Below are 15,516 nucleotides of genomic sequence, written 5' to 3' on the forward strand. Positions count from 1 at the left end.
TACCAGAGCTTGCTATGCAGCAAAGTGGAAGCGGTTTGTCGTTTACTGTACAGACCACAATATCAACCCACTAGACGCATCCATTCCTAACATCATCTGCTATTTGTTACATCTTTACAAATGCAATCTAGCGTACGCTTCCATTCGGATACACTTATCCGCCATAGCGGCTTATCTCCAGAATAGGCAGCATCTCTCTGTTTTCAGGGTGCCTGCCATTAAAGCCTTCCTGGAGGGACTGAAGCGAGTCATTCCTCCAAGAACACCACCAGCTCCAGTGTGGAACCTCAATGTGGTCCTCACTAGGCTGATGGGTCCACCTTTCGAGCCACTGCACTCCTGCGAAATTCAATTTCTAACATGGAAAGCGGCTTTTCTCATTGCTATTACATCGCTCAGACGTGTTAGTGAGCTGCAAGCGCTCACAATCCAAGAGCCATTCATCCAAATACATTCAAACAGGGTAGTGCTCCGCACTAACCCCAAATTCCTTCCTAAAGTAGTGTCACAGTTTCATATCAACCAAACTATTGACCTACCCGCATTCTTCCAAAACCCACAAACCGTAGCGGAGAGAATGCTTCATACATTGGACGTTAGGAGGGCGTTAATGTACTACATTGACAGAACGCAACACTTTAGGAAAACACAACAACTTTTTGTTGCCTTCTCAGCGCAGCACAAAGGCAACCCCATTTCCAAAGCAGGAATAGCCAGATGAATTGTTAAGTGCATTCAAATCTGTTATCAAAAGGCTAAGCGTACTTTAACAATACCCCCAAGGGCGCACCCCACACGCAAGTTGGGGGCCTCCATGGCTTTCCTGGGGAACATTCCTTTAGAAGACATTTGTAGAGCAGCCACATGGGCTACACCACACACGTTTACCAAACATTACTGTGTTGATGTGCATTCCAAACAGCAAGCAGCTGTAGGACAGGCTGTTCTCAAGACACTTTTTCAAGCTTCTGCAGCTGGCACGGGCAACCGCCCTTAATGGAGGGACTGCTGTGTATTCTATGCAATAGATATGAATTTAGCAGCCCACATGCCTCGAACTGAATATGCTACTTACCAGTATGCATCTGTTCTTGGCATGTAGGGCTGCTAACATTCATATCGCCCGCCCTCCTCCCCGGTGCCCGTAGCGGCTGCAGATACTCTCTTGCATTCATCATTAGCATGGACATCCTTTACACTATTTCACTCCATCTCTGCCACAATGGCTAAAAACAATCTGGGGATGGAGTCGATGCCCATGCGCACTGTAGTCCAGGGGAGGAGCCACCTATCTCGTGATACTTCGAAGACTCTTCCAGGACAACAATGTGCAATCATCCGGACCCAACACTAGGTGGCGATCTATGCAATAGATATGAATGTTAGCAGCCCTACATGCCAAGAACAGATGCATACTGGTAAGTAGCATATTCATTCTGCTTTTCAAATTACCTAATCAGTTGAGTTACCTGTGTTCTTCCCTAAACCTGATTCTGTAGCAGAGGATGTTTATTTAAGGCAAAGCAACTGTTTGTTGCATTTGTTCCACCTCACTAAGGCAATCCTATCTCTAAATCTGGTATTTCAAGAGGGATTGTTAAATGCATTCAAACTAGCTATGCAAAAGCTAAAAGAAATTTATACCTCCTAGAGCGCATTCTAGTCGTAAAATAGGAGCATCTATGGCCTTTCTAGGTAACATTCCCAGGACTGACATTTCTAAGGTAGCAACATGGTACACACATTTACTAAGCAGTATTGTGTGGATATGTTGGCATGTCTGCAAGCCAATGTGTGGGGCAAGCAGTGCTAAAGAACGTTTTCCTACAACTGCAACACCTATCGGTTAGCCAACACTTTGGAAGAATACTGCTGTGTAGTCTGTGCAAAGCATGTGTATCCTCAGCACATATGCCTCAAACGGATTATGTTACTTACCCTGTAGGTATCTGTTCTTGTATGTAGAGCTATTGATTCACATTCGCCCTCCCACCTCCCTGGGCACCTGTAGTTGTTGCAGTTCTAATTATTTACATTCTATACGCATGGACATCTCTTTACTACACTCACTCCATTCTTTCCCTCTTGCGGGAAAACAATCTAACAATGGAGTCGATGCCCATGCGCACCATCACTGAACAGACGAGTCCCGTTACCTCATGGCTTGAAAGACTTCTTCGGAGGAAAACAATTTGCAAACATCTAGACTAAACAAGATGGCAGGAGTATGTAAAGCATGTGAATCTACGGCTCTGAATGCAAAGAGCAGATGCTTACAGGGTAACCTAATCCATCTGCAAATACTCTGAATTTCTACTTCAGGGTATTTTTGGTCTCAGGATTGTCCAAAGCTGTTTTTTTCTCTTTTCAGCAGAGTGCACTTTTAATTACATTTAAGTGGTGCACGGATGGCTTTTGCATTCGATACATTTTAGGATCTGTTTCCGGTGAGTAGGTCATGCCAGCTTTATTATGTGATGTTTTCCTTTCCTGCTCATGGGAATTTGTTCCATGGAAGTGTTCTTCTTTTTGCGGGAGACATTACATTTGGAAGGTGTCAGATTTGTATTCTTCTGAATACTTGAAGTTTTGGTTTTGCTTCGCTTCTAAGGTTATCTGAGATGCAGTGTCTGAATATTTACCTTAGGGCTGTTTACAGCCATGTCTGTCTTTGTTAACCGCATGCGCGCTGCGGCGATTTTCGCCGTACGCGGCTTTTTTTTTCAAAAAGCCACGTTACATGACGAGCTCAGCTCTTCATCAGCGTGCGAGCTGCGCAACTGATGACGAGCTGAGCTCGTCATCAGCGCCAAAGGGGTTAAAAAAGATTTCTGTTTCATCAGAAGAGGTTTGCTTTTTGATCCTCCTTCATTTTAAGGACATCCTGGATATTTCTATATTCTTTGGCATTGGTACTATTGATGGTCATGCAATTTCTTTTGGGAGGTTGGATCCTCGGTCTCCTTGGGAACATTACTCTTTCTCTATTAAGCATTTATTATTTTCTGTACCTTACAGCCCTTTAAGGGATCACATGCCTCAAAATCCTAAAAATGTTACTTAAATAATCTACTCCACCTAATAAGAATGCTCTTGACCCATAAACTGGTTTCAAATGATGTGATCCTGGGCAAGTATTTTAATTTACTGAGACGCCATTTTCTTCTTTATCACATATAAGAGCACCTTCAAATATGCAAATTCAGCACGTCTGCTGTACAGAAAACTCTGTTGTTTGATTTAATAGACTAAACATTAGCTCCATATAGAATACAAATCTAGCCACATCTAAGAGGCACTTGACTGCAGACTTGCCTCTTAGTTCATTAAATGCATTGTCATCGGGGCTTGGCCAGGAATGCCTCTCGCATCCTGTTTAAAAACGATCACGTTTAAAAACGATCACTTTGAATAAATACAAAACTAAAGCATAAAGTAGCAACCCACTGTTATTTGCAATCAGCAGATTTTATATTGAAATTACCACAATTTGTCACTGACGTGGTTTCAAAACTATATAGTGTACTATGTTTGTAAATAAAGTATATGCAAATGTCATTTACACATCTTCAAGTACAGTGTTCTGATTTGTTTTTCCTCCAATTTAAATTTTAGTTTGAATCACACTTCTGAATTACAAAAAGTTATTTCATAATTCTTCATCTACTGCTACTATTCCTTTACAAGCTGTTAGAGAAAAAAAAACTGACATTGTACTGCATTTTGTTTCAAAATTATTGTTGGATAGCTCACTTGACAAAAAGCTTTCACTGTAATAAGAGAAAGGAAAGTTAACACCATTTTCTAGGAACACATGAGCAATAATTAGTAAAAATACAACTGACATTTGACCTCTATTCTTGAGCAGTACCTAAGAAAGCTAGGATAAAACAAGATTTAAAGGCCTCTTAATTGCTCATTCACTTGCTGAAGGAACAGAACAGCTGTTTCTTCCAGCTTATGTTTACTCGCCAGCAGGGTCGAGTAAGTGCTATAAATAGCTCGACCTGCTAAAATCTCAAGTAGATTTTTCGAGGCCGGTATACTGTTCTTTGGAACCTGTTTTTCAGTACTGTCAATGTGTGTATACAGAGTTTACTTAAGTGTGTTGTATGTGTTTACACATTCTGAGATATAGTTCTGCTATATTTAATAAAAATGATATTGCTTTAAAAAAAATGTATTGTGAGATGCGATTTGCTTCTCTCGTCGCTGTAAGTTTTGGATTCAGATCTAGATGTATGCTTGGGATGCAGTTCTATCGATCTGGGTATAATTGATAAATAGTTATAGCAGTTCAAATCTGATTAATTGCCATCTTTCCATCTTTATGGGCACTTGCATTGTGTGAACCATCTGAAAGAAACACGTTGGTGATAGATTCCTTCCCTTAGAATGACCCCCAGGCGTCAGACTGGATCCAGAAAGTTTTTGTCAGCAGTACCCCTGCACGTCGGTAGGTGTCGTTGTGCGGCTCCGCATACGTCGTTGGCGTCATAGTCACCAAGATGACCTCGTTGGAGCTGCGCACTGACGTCAGTTCTTTCTTTTTCCGTGACAGCAAGCACAGATCCGGAGAGAGCGTTACTATCAGTCACTTTTTGACTGAGTTATTTTTGGGACTTTGTGTGTCTTTTTTTCGAGTCTTTAACTCCTGGTGTATAGGGATGCCCGGTTTTAAGTCTTGCGCAGCTTGTCCCCGCACGATGTCGGTGACGGACCCTTCTCTATTGCCTGGGGTGCGACCACGACTCCGAGTCGTGCCCCGAATACCAGGCCATGGTTCCAAAAGCTTTGCGGGAGCAGTCCCGAAAGTTGCTGGAGGCCTGGGAGTCAGCTCTGCACAGTTCAAGGTCCTGGTCCTGAGGGAGGTCGCGGAGCCGCCATCACCATCGTTCTACGAAGTCTTCGCACTTTGAGTCCGGTAAGGCGAAGCACAAGAAGTCTAAGCCTTCGCCTTACCCTAGCCTGTCAGCGACATGGCTGAGGGTGAGTGTGGTACCACCCCTGCGGCTCCGGCAGAGCCTAGGCAGTTGCCAATGGCCTACCCGCCCTCTATGGGTCCATCTGCGACTCCGGCCCAGTTGCAGGAATTCCTGTCAGCCATGGTCCTTGCTCTTCTGCGTCGTCTGTTCCGGCAGTGACGTCGTCGATAACTCCAGTCTCGACGCTGAGAGACCTCCATGGATCCATGCATGGATCCCAGCTGATGTCGGTTGACCTAGTTCGACCTCCACCGATGGCGCTGGCCGCCGTCCCCAGCTTCCACTCTGATGTGGAGACGGTGCTGGACCGGTGTTGATCGACGCAGTTAAGCAATTTCTATCCCTTTCTCCATCGACTTCCCTCTTTTTTGCCTGTCAGGCAGGTTGGGGAGGACTAGGAGGGGTTTGAGGACCCTCTCGCAGACCAGTACTGTGAAGAGGATGTGGTGGATGCAGGTGACTTGGATTTTACTCCAGAACCTTCTACCGTGGCTACGGAGGAAAGTGGTACGTATTCTGTGGTGTTGCTTAGAGCAGCCGAGGCTCTCCACCTCGAGCTACCTACAGTGGCCGTCAGGACTAACCTCCTGACAGAAGTGCTCCGGCCAGTGTCTTCCTCTACGGAGACACTGCTGCCCTTCAATGATGCTCTTTCCGACGTTCTTTTGGGCACCTGGTCCAGGCCCAACACAGGGGCTTTTGTGGATAAGAATGTGGCCCTATGCCATCGCCCGGCCAACCCCATTTTCCTCTCCCAACATCGAACCCCTGAGCTAGGTCGTGCAAGCCTCTGCGTCCCCGAGCGCATTCCCTTCCGCACACCCGGACAGGGAATCCAAGAAACTAGAACAGTTTAGGAAGAAAAGGTTTATTTTCGACAGTTCAGGGCTGTGGTCCGTGAACACCGCATTCCTCTTTGGATGATATTCCCATTCTGTGAGGGACACGGTTGTGCAGGTGCTGCCTCAGTGTCCGGAGGAGGCCCAGAATGTGCTCTCCCAAGCTGTCGCTGAGGGGAGAGACGCAGCCAAGTTCACAATTCGTTGTGGTCTTGACACCGCTGACTCGCTGGGCAGGGCTATTTCCACAACAGTGGCGCTTCGCCGCCACGCTTGGCTGAGGACAACTGGCTTTTCCGGGAATGTCCAGAAGGCTCTGATGGACATGCCCTTTGATGGCACTCGCCTTTTTGGTGAGAAGGCAGACAGTGCGTTGGAGCGTTTTAAGGACTCACGGGCTACAGCCAAGTCCTTAGGCCTTTCAGCCACGCGCACTCCTTCCGCTTCTGCTTTTCACTCCTTTCGTGGCTAGGTAAGGGGCGCCCAAACATGTTTGTTTCAGAGACACAGGCCTGTGCAGCAACAGTCTCAGCGCAGCTGCAGACATGGGACGCGCTGAGGTGGGTCACGAGCCAGCGGGCGTGTCAGTCCACCTCCTCCCCTGCCACCATACCTTCCTAGTTTAGTGTTTCAGGCCCACCAAACGCCAGTGGAAGGCAGGATTCGCCATCACGTCTTCCACTGGTGCACTGTCACCACGGACAGGTGGGTTTTGCAGATAGTCCAAGGAGGCTACTCCCTCCCCTTCGAGACTACCCCTCCAGCCATGCCACCTCAGTACCATCGCATGTCGGGGTATCACTTGGTACTTCTCCAACCGGAAGTTACGGTCCTCTTGGCCAAGGGAGCCATCGAGCGTGTGCCAAAGCCAGAAGTAGCGGTACAAAAGGGGGTGGTGACGGCGGAGCATCTGAACCAATGAAACACTCGCACCCAGTCAAAAGATCTGGGTTTAATCCATCACCGTTCTTTAGTCCACTCTGCCACCCCAGTTCAGACATGGCCATATGCAAATCAGTCTGACCCTGTGCCTCATGGGAACAGTCCAGCTGGGGTTGGTATTGCTGGGGTATCTATTCTAAGGTAAGGAATCTACCACTAACGTGTTTCTTTCAGATGAACAAGTTACTTACCTTTGGTAACTATCTATCTGTTAGAAACCTTAGTTAGTGATAGACACCCTACTGACCCACCCTTCCTGCGAACCGATTTATAGAGTTAAGGTCATCCTTTTCAGGGCCCTAGTTTCAATGCACCAGTGGTCCGTATCTTGCATGGCTCTGCGTTCCTGGCACGGAAAGTCGTGTACAGAACTGACAGCGCGTCTAAGTAGCTTCAACAACGTCATCTCGGCGACTACGACGCCTACCGACACGCAGGGGTACTGCTGGCGAAAACATTCCGGATCCAGTTCGGAGCCTGGGGTTCATTCTAAGGTAAGGAATCTAACATTAACTTATTTTTATTACAGATATATCGTTGCCGACATTCATCTGTCTTGATAGTTGGATTGATCTTCCCGACCTTGAATGAATGGGTTTATTCATCTTCGTTTTAAAGGGAATGGGTTTTGGAAGCCCTTCTTTTCTGGAGTTGCCAGGACCGATTACCTGATTAAAGAATGCGGGTTACATGGCATTTGCTGTGCCTTTGGCCCTTCTAGTCCAAGGGCTCATTGACCCTTTTGGGGGTTTAATACTGTTGTCAGATGTCATCTGATAGGTATTGGTATATTGCCTTAGAGGCTTTTGTTTTTCTGTGCTTGTGGGGTTGTTTCTTATTTACATGGTCTGTGGTCATTTCCACAGTTTTTATAGAGCCGTGCTCTTTTTCTATTGCATCATACGTATGTCTGGATCTGAGGTGAATTTCGACCAGCTGGTTCTCTGTGAGCGCTTTTGTAGGATTGTTTTGCTGACCTGCCTCTGGGTTAGCATAGCTAGGGTATTTAATTGAAAAGTTAAGGAATCTGCAGCTAGATGTCTCTTTCAGATGAACTAGTTACTTACCTTCAGTAATGTATTATCTGGTAGAGACAGTCAAGTAGGAGATTCTTTAATGCCATGCCCATCATCCCTACTCTGTGAACGATGTGTACTGTTCTGTATGGGTTATGCCTTTTTTCTGTACAGGTTTTATATACCAGCGATCACTAATTGACGTAATTGTGATTCAACAGACCATTTGATCTTACTTCTGAAATCTTGACTTCGTATTGCCATACCTTTCATTTGCTTTGTCACAGCATTGGGTCTCTCCTTATGGGCCTTGTCTGGTTATTATCATACCATTTATTTCCATTTTCTAATTATGTTTAAAAGACATATTGATCTTTTTTGGCACACTGTTTCCACAGTCCATTTCTATAGTGGCTCCGTGTTAGTGTGGAAGGTTTCACAGAAGAAACTGATATCCTCGTGCCGGGTGGGAGACTTGTATGACTCCACTGACATGTCAAACTGAGTTGACATCAAAAAGCCATAAGGCGCCGTTAACCGGTGCGCAATAGACTGTTGAAAAATTTCCAGATCCAGTCTGACGCCTGGGGACAAATCAAAAGTTAAGGAATCTGCAGCTAGACTGTGTCTCTACCAGATAATACGTTACTGTTAGAAGTTCTGACACTATGGGCCGCCCGGATTTTTTGCTTTTTGAGCACCGAATTGTTGAGCTTTTACTGTGGGGAAGCCTCATAATCTGGGCGTCACCCACAGTGAACTCATAATGAAGGAGACTGCATGGAGATTTTACTGGTGTACCTCTGGCTTGACTAGGCCGCTGCGCAGCAGCTGGAGTATGGGACACTGTGCCGGTTACATGCAGACACGAGTGTACATGCGTGTGCACACGTGTAGGGGCTGTGCAGGTGAGATTCCTAGCGTGCGCAGTCCAGGAGCGGCTACAGAGTGAATGGTGTGGTAGGACTTATGCAGAATTGGGTGGTGACATGGAATAGGCTTTATACCCTGGGAAGGAACATGCCAGGGAAAGTCTTTGTGTTTTCACTTCATTATTCCCTTATGGGGATGTGGGGCCCATGGCTAAAATGACTTCCACAAAGCCTACAGATTCCAGACACGCACTAATGTCCAGTGTAGCAGATGTGAAAATGAGTATTCTGCAGAGTCCAAAGTCATATTTGTACTGCTTTTGGGTCGTCCAGAAATGTCATATTTCTCCGAGTCCCTGGCTGGGGTCTGTCCCTGGCAGGTTAGATTAATGACTTTTCTTCCCAGAGCGAAGACCTTCCATCCAAGGAGAAAAGATAGGTGGAGATACAAGCCAATCCATCAACTGCTGTCGCTGGGTGCCAGGCACCAAGCTTAACCGCAGTGAGGGGGGAAGGAGTTGGCTTTTCAGAGGCCATGTGGCACCATTTTGAACAAACCCAGGTGCTGGACAAGAAGGGGCAGGGAAGTGATGTGTCGCTGTTTGATAGGACACACAGAGACATCCTGCCAGCCCTCTACTCAACTTTTAAAAAGTACTTGCACAGGAAGAGAAGCTCTCTGGGGTGTGGTCTGCTGAGGCGACAGGTGCTGGAGACTGGTGCAATGGGCAGTTGGAAGGAGGACCACCCTGACTGCCCCCCAGGCCCCTAAAAGCGCCAGAGGAAGAGCCCAGGACCGGTGCACAGAAGAAGAAGCCCCTGCGCAGGGAGAAGAGAGGCGCAGGGAGCCAGGGAAGACCGCTCCCTGCAGAATGCACCCTCTTGAAGACCCGGAGGACGAAGGAGAGTGCTCCCAGTGGCTGGGGGTCACCACCAGGAGCGAGAAAACGCAAAAATGGGGCAGATCGGACCCCCAGGGGCTGAGATATGGCCCCGGGAGGTAGGCTACCTTTGGTTGGCCCCTAAGAAGACAGACGACGAAGCGTGTGGAACTCCGCCGCCGGTCTCAAAGATGCCCCGGGGTGGGTCAGGTCCCGGGGGCTGCCCCAGAAGGAAGCAAAACCGGGGAGATGCCAGGAGCCCACCCTGGTCCCCGGTGATGTGAAGGAGGGGGCAGGGGAGCGCCGTCACGCCAGGAGCTCACCCTGGCCCCCCGCTGAAGCGGGATGCGGGGGAGCGCCATCGCGCGCCCCCCCCCCCCCTCTGAAGATGTCCGGGGGCCTGGGGCCCCATCCCCGGCGATGAGAGAAGGCTGGGGGAGTGCCGCCGCACTTCCCCCCCCCCCGAGGTCGGGACGGGACCGCTGAGGCCACGTCAGACCAGAAGTGCTCTGCCTCCTCCGGCGGCAGCACAGAAGAGTACTAGCTGAGGGTTGGGCTACCCTCCCACCCTGGTGACACGCGAGGGTCCAGGGTGCTACTGGGACCCTCAGAACAACAAAGTCTGTGTCGGGGGACCGGGTGGGACCAGGCCCCACAACGGGCAGAGCACCAGGGGGTGGGCTCCTTGAGCCGCATACTCTCACCTGGGGGTCCTGGTGGGACGGGGCCCCCCACCAAGGCCCAAGACGCAGCGGGAGAACCGCTCATCATTTATGCGGACAGGCCCATAATGCCTTGCAGGCCAGGACTGGCCTGCAAGGGCAACCCGGCGTTTTCTTGGCTTGTGGTGGCCCCAGGAGAACGGGGTCACCACCCTACATGTATAAAGGTGCTGGGGAGCTGCTGGAGAAGCGCAGTCTCCCCACAGCACGAAGAGCAAAGTCCCACCCCAAGTGTCTTGGGAATTCATAGGAATCAACCCCTCCAGGGCCCAACTTGTAGTTAACACCTTCTGGGCTGGAACTTTTGTTCTTCAGCTTAAGGTGTTTTGATAATTGCATCAAGGAGTGAAGGGCTGAGTTGGATGTCTGCAGAAGGGCATCCCCTGGAGGTGAAGAGGTGTAATTGCACTGAAATGCAGTTATTAATGGTTATTTCTTTTAGAGGGACTGATGTTCAATGTGAAGTATTGGTGTGAGGTGATGTCATAAGCTAAGTGGCTAGACACTCTTGCTACGGTGTCTGGCAGTATTTACAACTTAATCCTATGATAATCTGCGATGCCCTTAGGGGCTATAATTGCAATGCATTTTTAACGATATCCAAATGTGCTGAGTACTGTCATTCTAAAGTGTGCGTAAACATGTATTCTTGCTTCTGCGTTTAGGTGAAGACCCCAGACTATTAGCCCCTAAGATGTAGAGGTGCATACTGTATGGTCAGTAGGAGATGCTCAGTCAGGGTAATGTCACCAAGGCAGGTGTAGCCTGTTTAATGTTTGTTAAGGTAATGGGGGGGGTCGCCACTGGGATGGTGCCAGTGCGCAGGGCCCTCGCTCCAGGTTAAGACCAATTCACTGCATTGGGGGCAAGATGGTGTGCATACATGGGAGTGGTGGTACTAGACCCCACTCCCCGCGGGAGGGTTGGAGATGTTATGCAATGTCACTAAGTAATTCCATCAGCTTATGTATATTTGTAAATTGGTGTATAGTATTGAGTGGTGTGTGTGTTTAATAAATGTACTTACTTTTATAAAGCAAAGTACAGACTGGACAATCAATTGAGTGTTGTTTTTGCGCACCTGCAAATGGCGATTACTAGCCCACACCACCTCCCTTGAGTAAGCCTCAGACTGCTCTGCAACGCTACCCTCTGAGAGTCAGGAGCTACAATGGGGTGTTTGGTTCCCAGTGAAGGACAAATGTAGTCATGTTATTTGTGCAGGCCTCACAGATGCTGCCTCGTTTTCCAACAGTTACTGAAAGTAAGTAACTTGTTTTTTACGAGGAAATAGCTTTCACTTCATAGCTTTCACTTCATCATGTTACGGTTTGCCTTGGAGCTGGTCGGAGGATTTCAGCATATTCAAAAACCTAAAAAAACCTTTACTGATTCCGGTATGCATTATTAAACTATGCTGCATTCGAAACCACAAGAATTGACGTTCATCCGGATACTTTAACTTGTCGTGCCACCCCCATCCCGGGAATTGTACCTCATTCCAAGAAATCCCAAACCTCTGCTTTAGACTTTGTCTAGAGCTCCTATAACTTGGAGCGTTTCCCTGATATCTGCTCTGTATTGAACAGTTCAAGTAGACTTGCTTCATCCCCTTGCTACCAACCATCATTTTGCTAGTTTCCTACATAATCTTGAATTAAATGTTATTTTGTATGCAGCTGGCTTTCCAGCTCCTTCCACACATTTTATCTATTTAAGTTGTTCTTATATTTTTTTTGTGATGTGCTGTTGTGTTACACATCCCAATAGCTACACATTGGATTCGATTATATAATTGCCTTGCGTAAAAATATTTGTCGGTAAACATTCAGCAGGTTGTGGCCGACTTCATTTCCATCAGTGTAGGCACTGTATGAACAGTAAACCAGATCTTATCTGCCACTCTTTTGATTCTCTTTGTTAGACGTTTGTAGTGTTGGGAGGGCGTGAGGTGGAAAGGTTTGACACTTCCAAACTGATTTAATTTCAGGTGTTGATGCTTTCTAGGTGCCTTGTTTTTCTGGGGGGCCACAAGCACATCTCGTGAATCAACCATGTACCCAAAGGCAGTGCAAGATCTCTGCGGCTGGAAGGTGCGAAGCTTGGCATGTGGGTAAGTGACATTAGTAGGATAGAACTACGAGGTCTTTAAGAAGAATATGCACAGTTGTAGGTTTGAGTATTTGGCCTGAAGTGGTTTGTGGCCATATACAAGTGATTTACAGGTGATTTCTCTTTTGAATGAGTTCAAGTTATTGAGTAGTTTCTTAATAAATGTGATTATTAATATGCATGGACAAAATGTTTTTATCCAGTGTTCTATTTAGGTCTTTACCACCAGATAGCACAAACTGTGTGGTTGCCTTAGATGTATTGTGGGTTTTTCAAGAACTTGGCTCCACCCATTGCTTATCATTGGTTGCCTTTATTGTTCCTCTTGATTGCTTCTTATTCAGGCCTTCCATGGCCTATCTTGTGTTTGTCCCTCCCCTAACAAATGGCTTCATTGTAATCCGTTTTTCATCCTTTTCATAGCCTGACTTTTATTCTTTCACTTTTAGGGAACTACTTTATTTTTGCACCTGGAATCTTTTCTTGATTCACATGTGGATTATTCCCCCATCTAGTGGTTCGGTGCGGAACTCGTGCCCCCCAGAAGGTTTCAAGGAAACGTAGTACAAGCACTCCTCAAGGGACTGTGTGTGTGTGTGTGTGTGTGTGTGTGTATATGTGTGTATATGTGTGTATATGTGTGTATATATATATGTGTGTATATATATATATATATATATATATGTGTGTATATATTACCTACTGGTGGTCGCCAGTAGGTAGTTATAGTTAGGACCTATCTTCCATAGGAAATCCGCAACATTCTATTTGGAATAACTTTGGCACGGGTTGATGAGTCTTTGCGAAATTTTCAAAACTAATGGCCAGCTCAATTCTGCTCCTTTCCTGAAAGGTGATTGGTCAAGCGGGTGCCGAGAAAAAAGGGGGTCCCAAAACGTGTTTTCCCCAAGCAATTTCCCATAGGACCTTTAGCCACAGCTACAGCCCGAACTGCTGAACGGAATTTCGCCAAATTTGGCTGAGATATATAGTCCTCAGTTCAGACTCGTGCCTTTTTCTTAAATGGTGTCAATCTGTTCAGTAATTCCTGAGAAAATTACACTTAAAAGAATATATATATATATATATGTGGTGGTTCCGCGGACTCTGAGCTCATCATGAGTGTATGATAAGTGCACCCTTCCGATCACGCGCTGAATGCTACTTGGTTGTCAACATTCGAAATCAGGAACTGTTGGCAGCCATATTGTGCCTTGGTAGAAGCGAGGCTGAAGAAGTCAGTGGAACAACTGTGAAAAACGTAGAAAGGGGCAGGGTACAAATAGTTTGACCCTCTAGATCTGCTTAGGGGGTCCCAGAAGGATCCCCAGGGCCCACTGCATTTTTTTTTTTTTTTTTTAAACTGCAAGTGGCGTAGGTGCGCGGACTCTGCTGTAAAAAAAACAATAAATACATAAAACAGAGCTTTTTTTAATAATTAGCACCCGTGGGGGCCAAATCACAGGGGCAAAATTATTAAATTGTATGGGGTGCCCAGAGGGGCCCCCTAGCCCGGGGACTGTCACCCTCCGGGGCCACAAAAAGAAAAATGGTTGGGGGGCGGCTCCATTGTCCCCAAAGCCGCGGGTACCACCACCCCCGGGGGCTTTATGTATTGTGGGAGGGGGGAGGGGGCTGCATGGCCACCCTACTGGAGCACTTGAGGGCCCCGTCACCTCCCGGGGCTACAAAAAGCTAAATGGTTGGGGGGGGCTTCTCCAAGGTCCCCAAACCCGCGGGTACCACCACCCCCGGGGCTTTATGTATTGTGGGAGGGGGGCCGCGTGGCTCCCCTCCTGGAGCTCTCGAGGGTCCTGTGCACCGTCGCAAAGTTGGTTTGAATTTTGAAAGAGAGAGCAGGGAAATCTGTTCTGTTCTCTTTCAAAATCTAAACCACATTGGTTTTCCACATGGGGAGCTGCATGTTAGTAGCTCCCCGTGTGGAAAAGAAATGCCGGCTACCAAACGCGTAGAAGTTGTGCACCAAAGGTGCTGGAGTCGGGCACCCTACAGATTATGAGTCGCGCATCCAGTGCGTGCACACCAGGGGGCCGCGCTGGGTGCGTGACTTTTTTTAATTTTACAGTAAAAAAATAGCCCCTGTCAGTAATTTCCTATATCCCCGGGGACCCCATCCCCCGGGTCTTAATAAAAATGTTGGGGACCGTGGGGGGAGCCACAATGCCCCCGCGGGCCCACCGGCTCCCCGCGTCCTTCGGGAGCCGGCATTGCTTTTCCACATGGGGAGCTGCTAACTTGCATGTGGAAAAGCAAACTGGTTTGGATTTTGAAAGAGAGAACAGATTTCACTGCTCTCTGTTTCAAAATCCAAACCAACTTTGCTATGGGAAGGCGGGAGCCTCGAGACTCGCGCCCTCTCACAGCAAACAGCAGTGTCCCGGTGGTAGGTACCCGGGACACTGCAGGAGCCGGCCCTGGGGGGTGGAGATAAAGGATTTTGAAGTCCATTTTCGGCATTTGTGTTGTAGTTTGCGGCTGTTAAACCGGCGTCGATTTTAACGCTGTCCTTGTAAATATGCCCCTAAGTTTTGAAATGTCGACAATCACGTCTCCCATTAAAGTATTTACAACAAGGGGTGGCACGAAGTATTTAGTGAAGTGCATTGTGAATCGTGAACCCTAGCAAACGTTCTGTTAAGTGATATGCGTGGCAACCCCATGGTCATCAGTCCATACATTCACAAAGCATTGCTCTGTGCTAACATTCACAAAGCCTTATTGAGTGCATATCCAAGTGAATAGAGAATCTAAAGTAGGACAGAGTACTAAAACACTCCACCTAATTTCAAAATCCAACCACAGCTGTAAACAAAATGGCTACAAAATCGATACACAGCAGATTAATATAGAAAATATTCACAATTCAAAACTAAATGGTTAACTTAACGGTAGGAGTAGTTTTGCAACTTTACAAATTTTCTGGATTCACAGGCGACCTACCTGCCTCCCGATATGAGGCGAGACCATGGAGGTCAGGACCAGCTCGAAATACAAGACCGGGAAGCCTATGTGAGCTAGAATAAACAATCTCAAGGGAAAACAAATCGGGAGATGGCGATCATGCACAGGGTCTTTCAAGAAGTTCATCTAATATCGGGAGAAGGATGAATGGGTCACCAAATGGTG

General features: G+C 47.2%; 1 protein-coding gene across 1 annotated transcript in view; it reads left to right on the forward strand.

Annotated features, from left to right (window-relative positions):
• RCC2 (regulator of chromosome condensation 2) overlaps positions 1 to 15,516 on the forward strand; it is a 143,931-nt gene that overhangs the window by 67,189 nt on the left and 61,226 nt on the right. Inside the window, exon 10 of the mRNA XM_078642806.1 lies at positions 12,265 to 12,370. Within this exon, the coding sequence (XP_078498932.1) occupies positions 12,265 to 12,370 (106 nt within the window). The remainder of the gene's footprint in view (positions 1 to 12,264; positions 12,371 to 15,516) is intronic.

The sequence above is a fragment of the Lissotriton helveticus genome, chromosome 5_1 (assembly GCF_964261635.1).
Source record: "Lissotriton helveticus chromosome 5_1, aLisHel1.1, whole genome shotgun sequence".
Classification (NCBI taxonomy): Eukaryota; Metazoa; Chordata; class Amphibia; order Caudata; family Salamandridae; genus Lissotriton; species Lissotriton helveticus.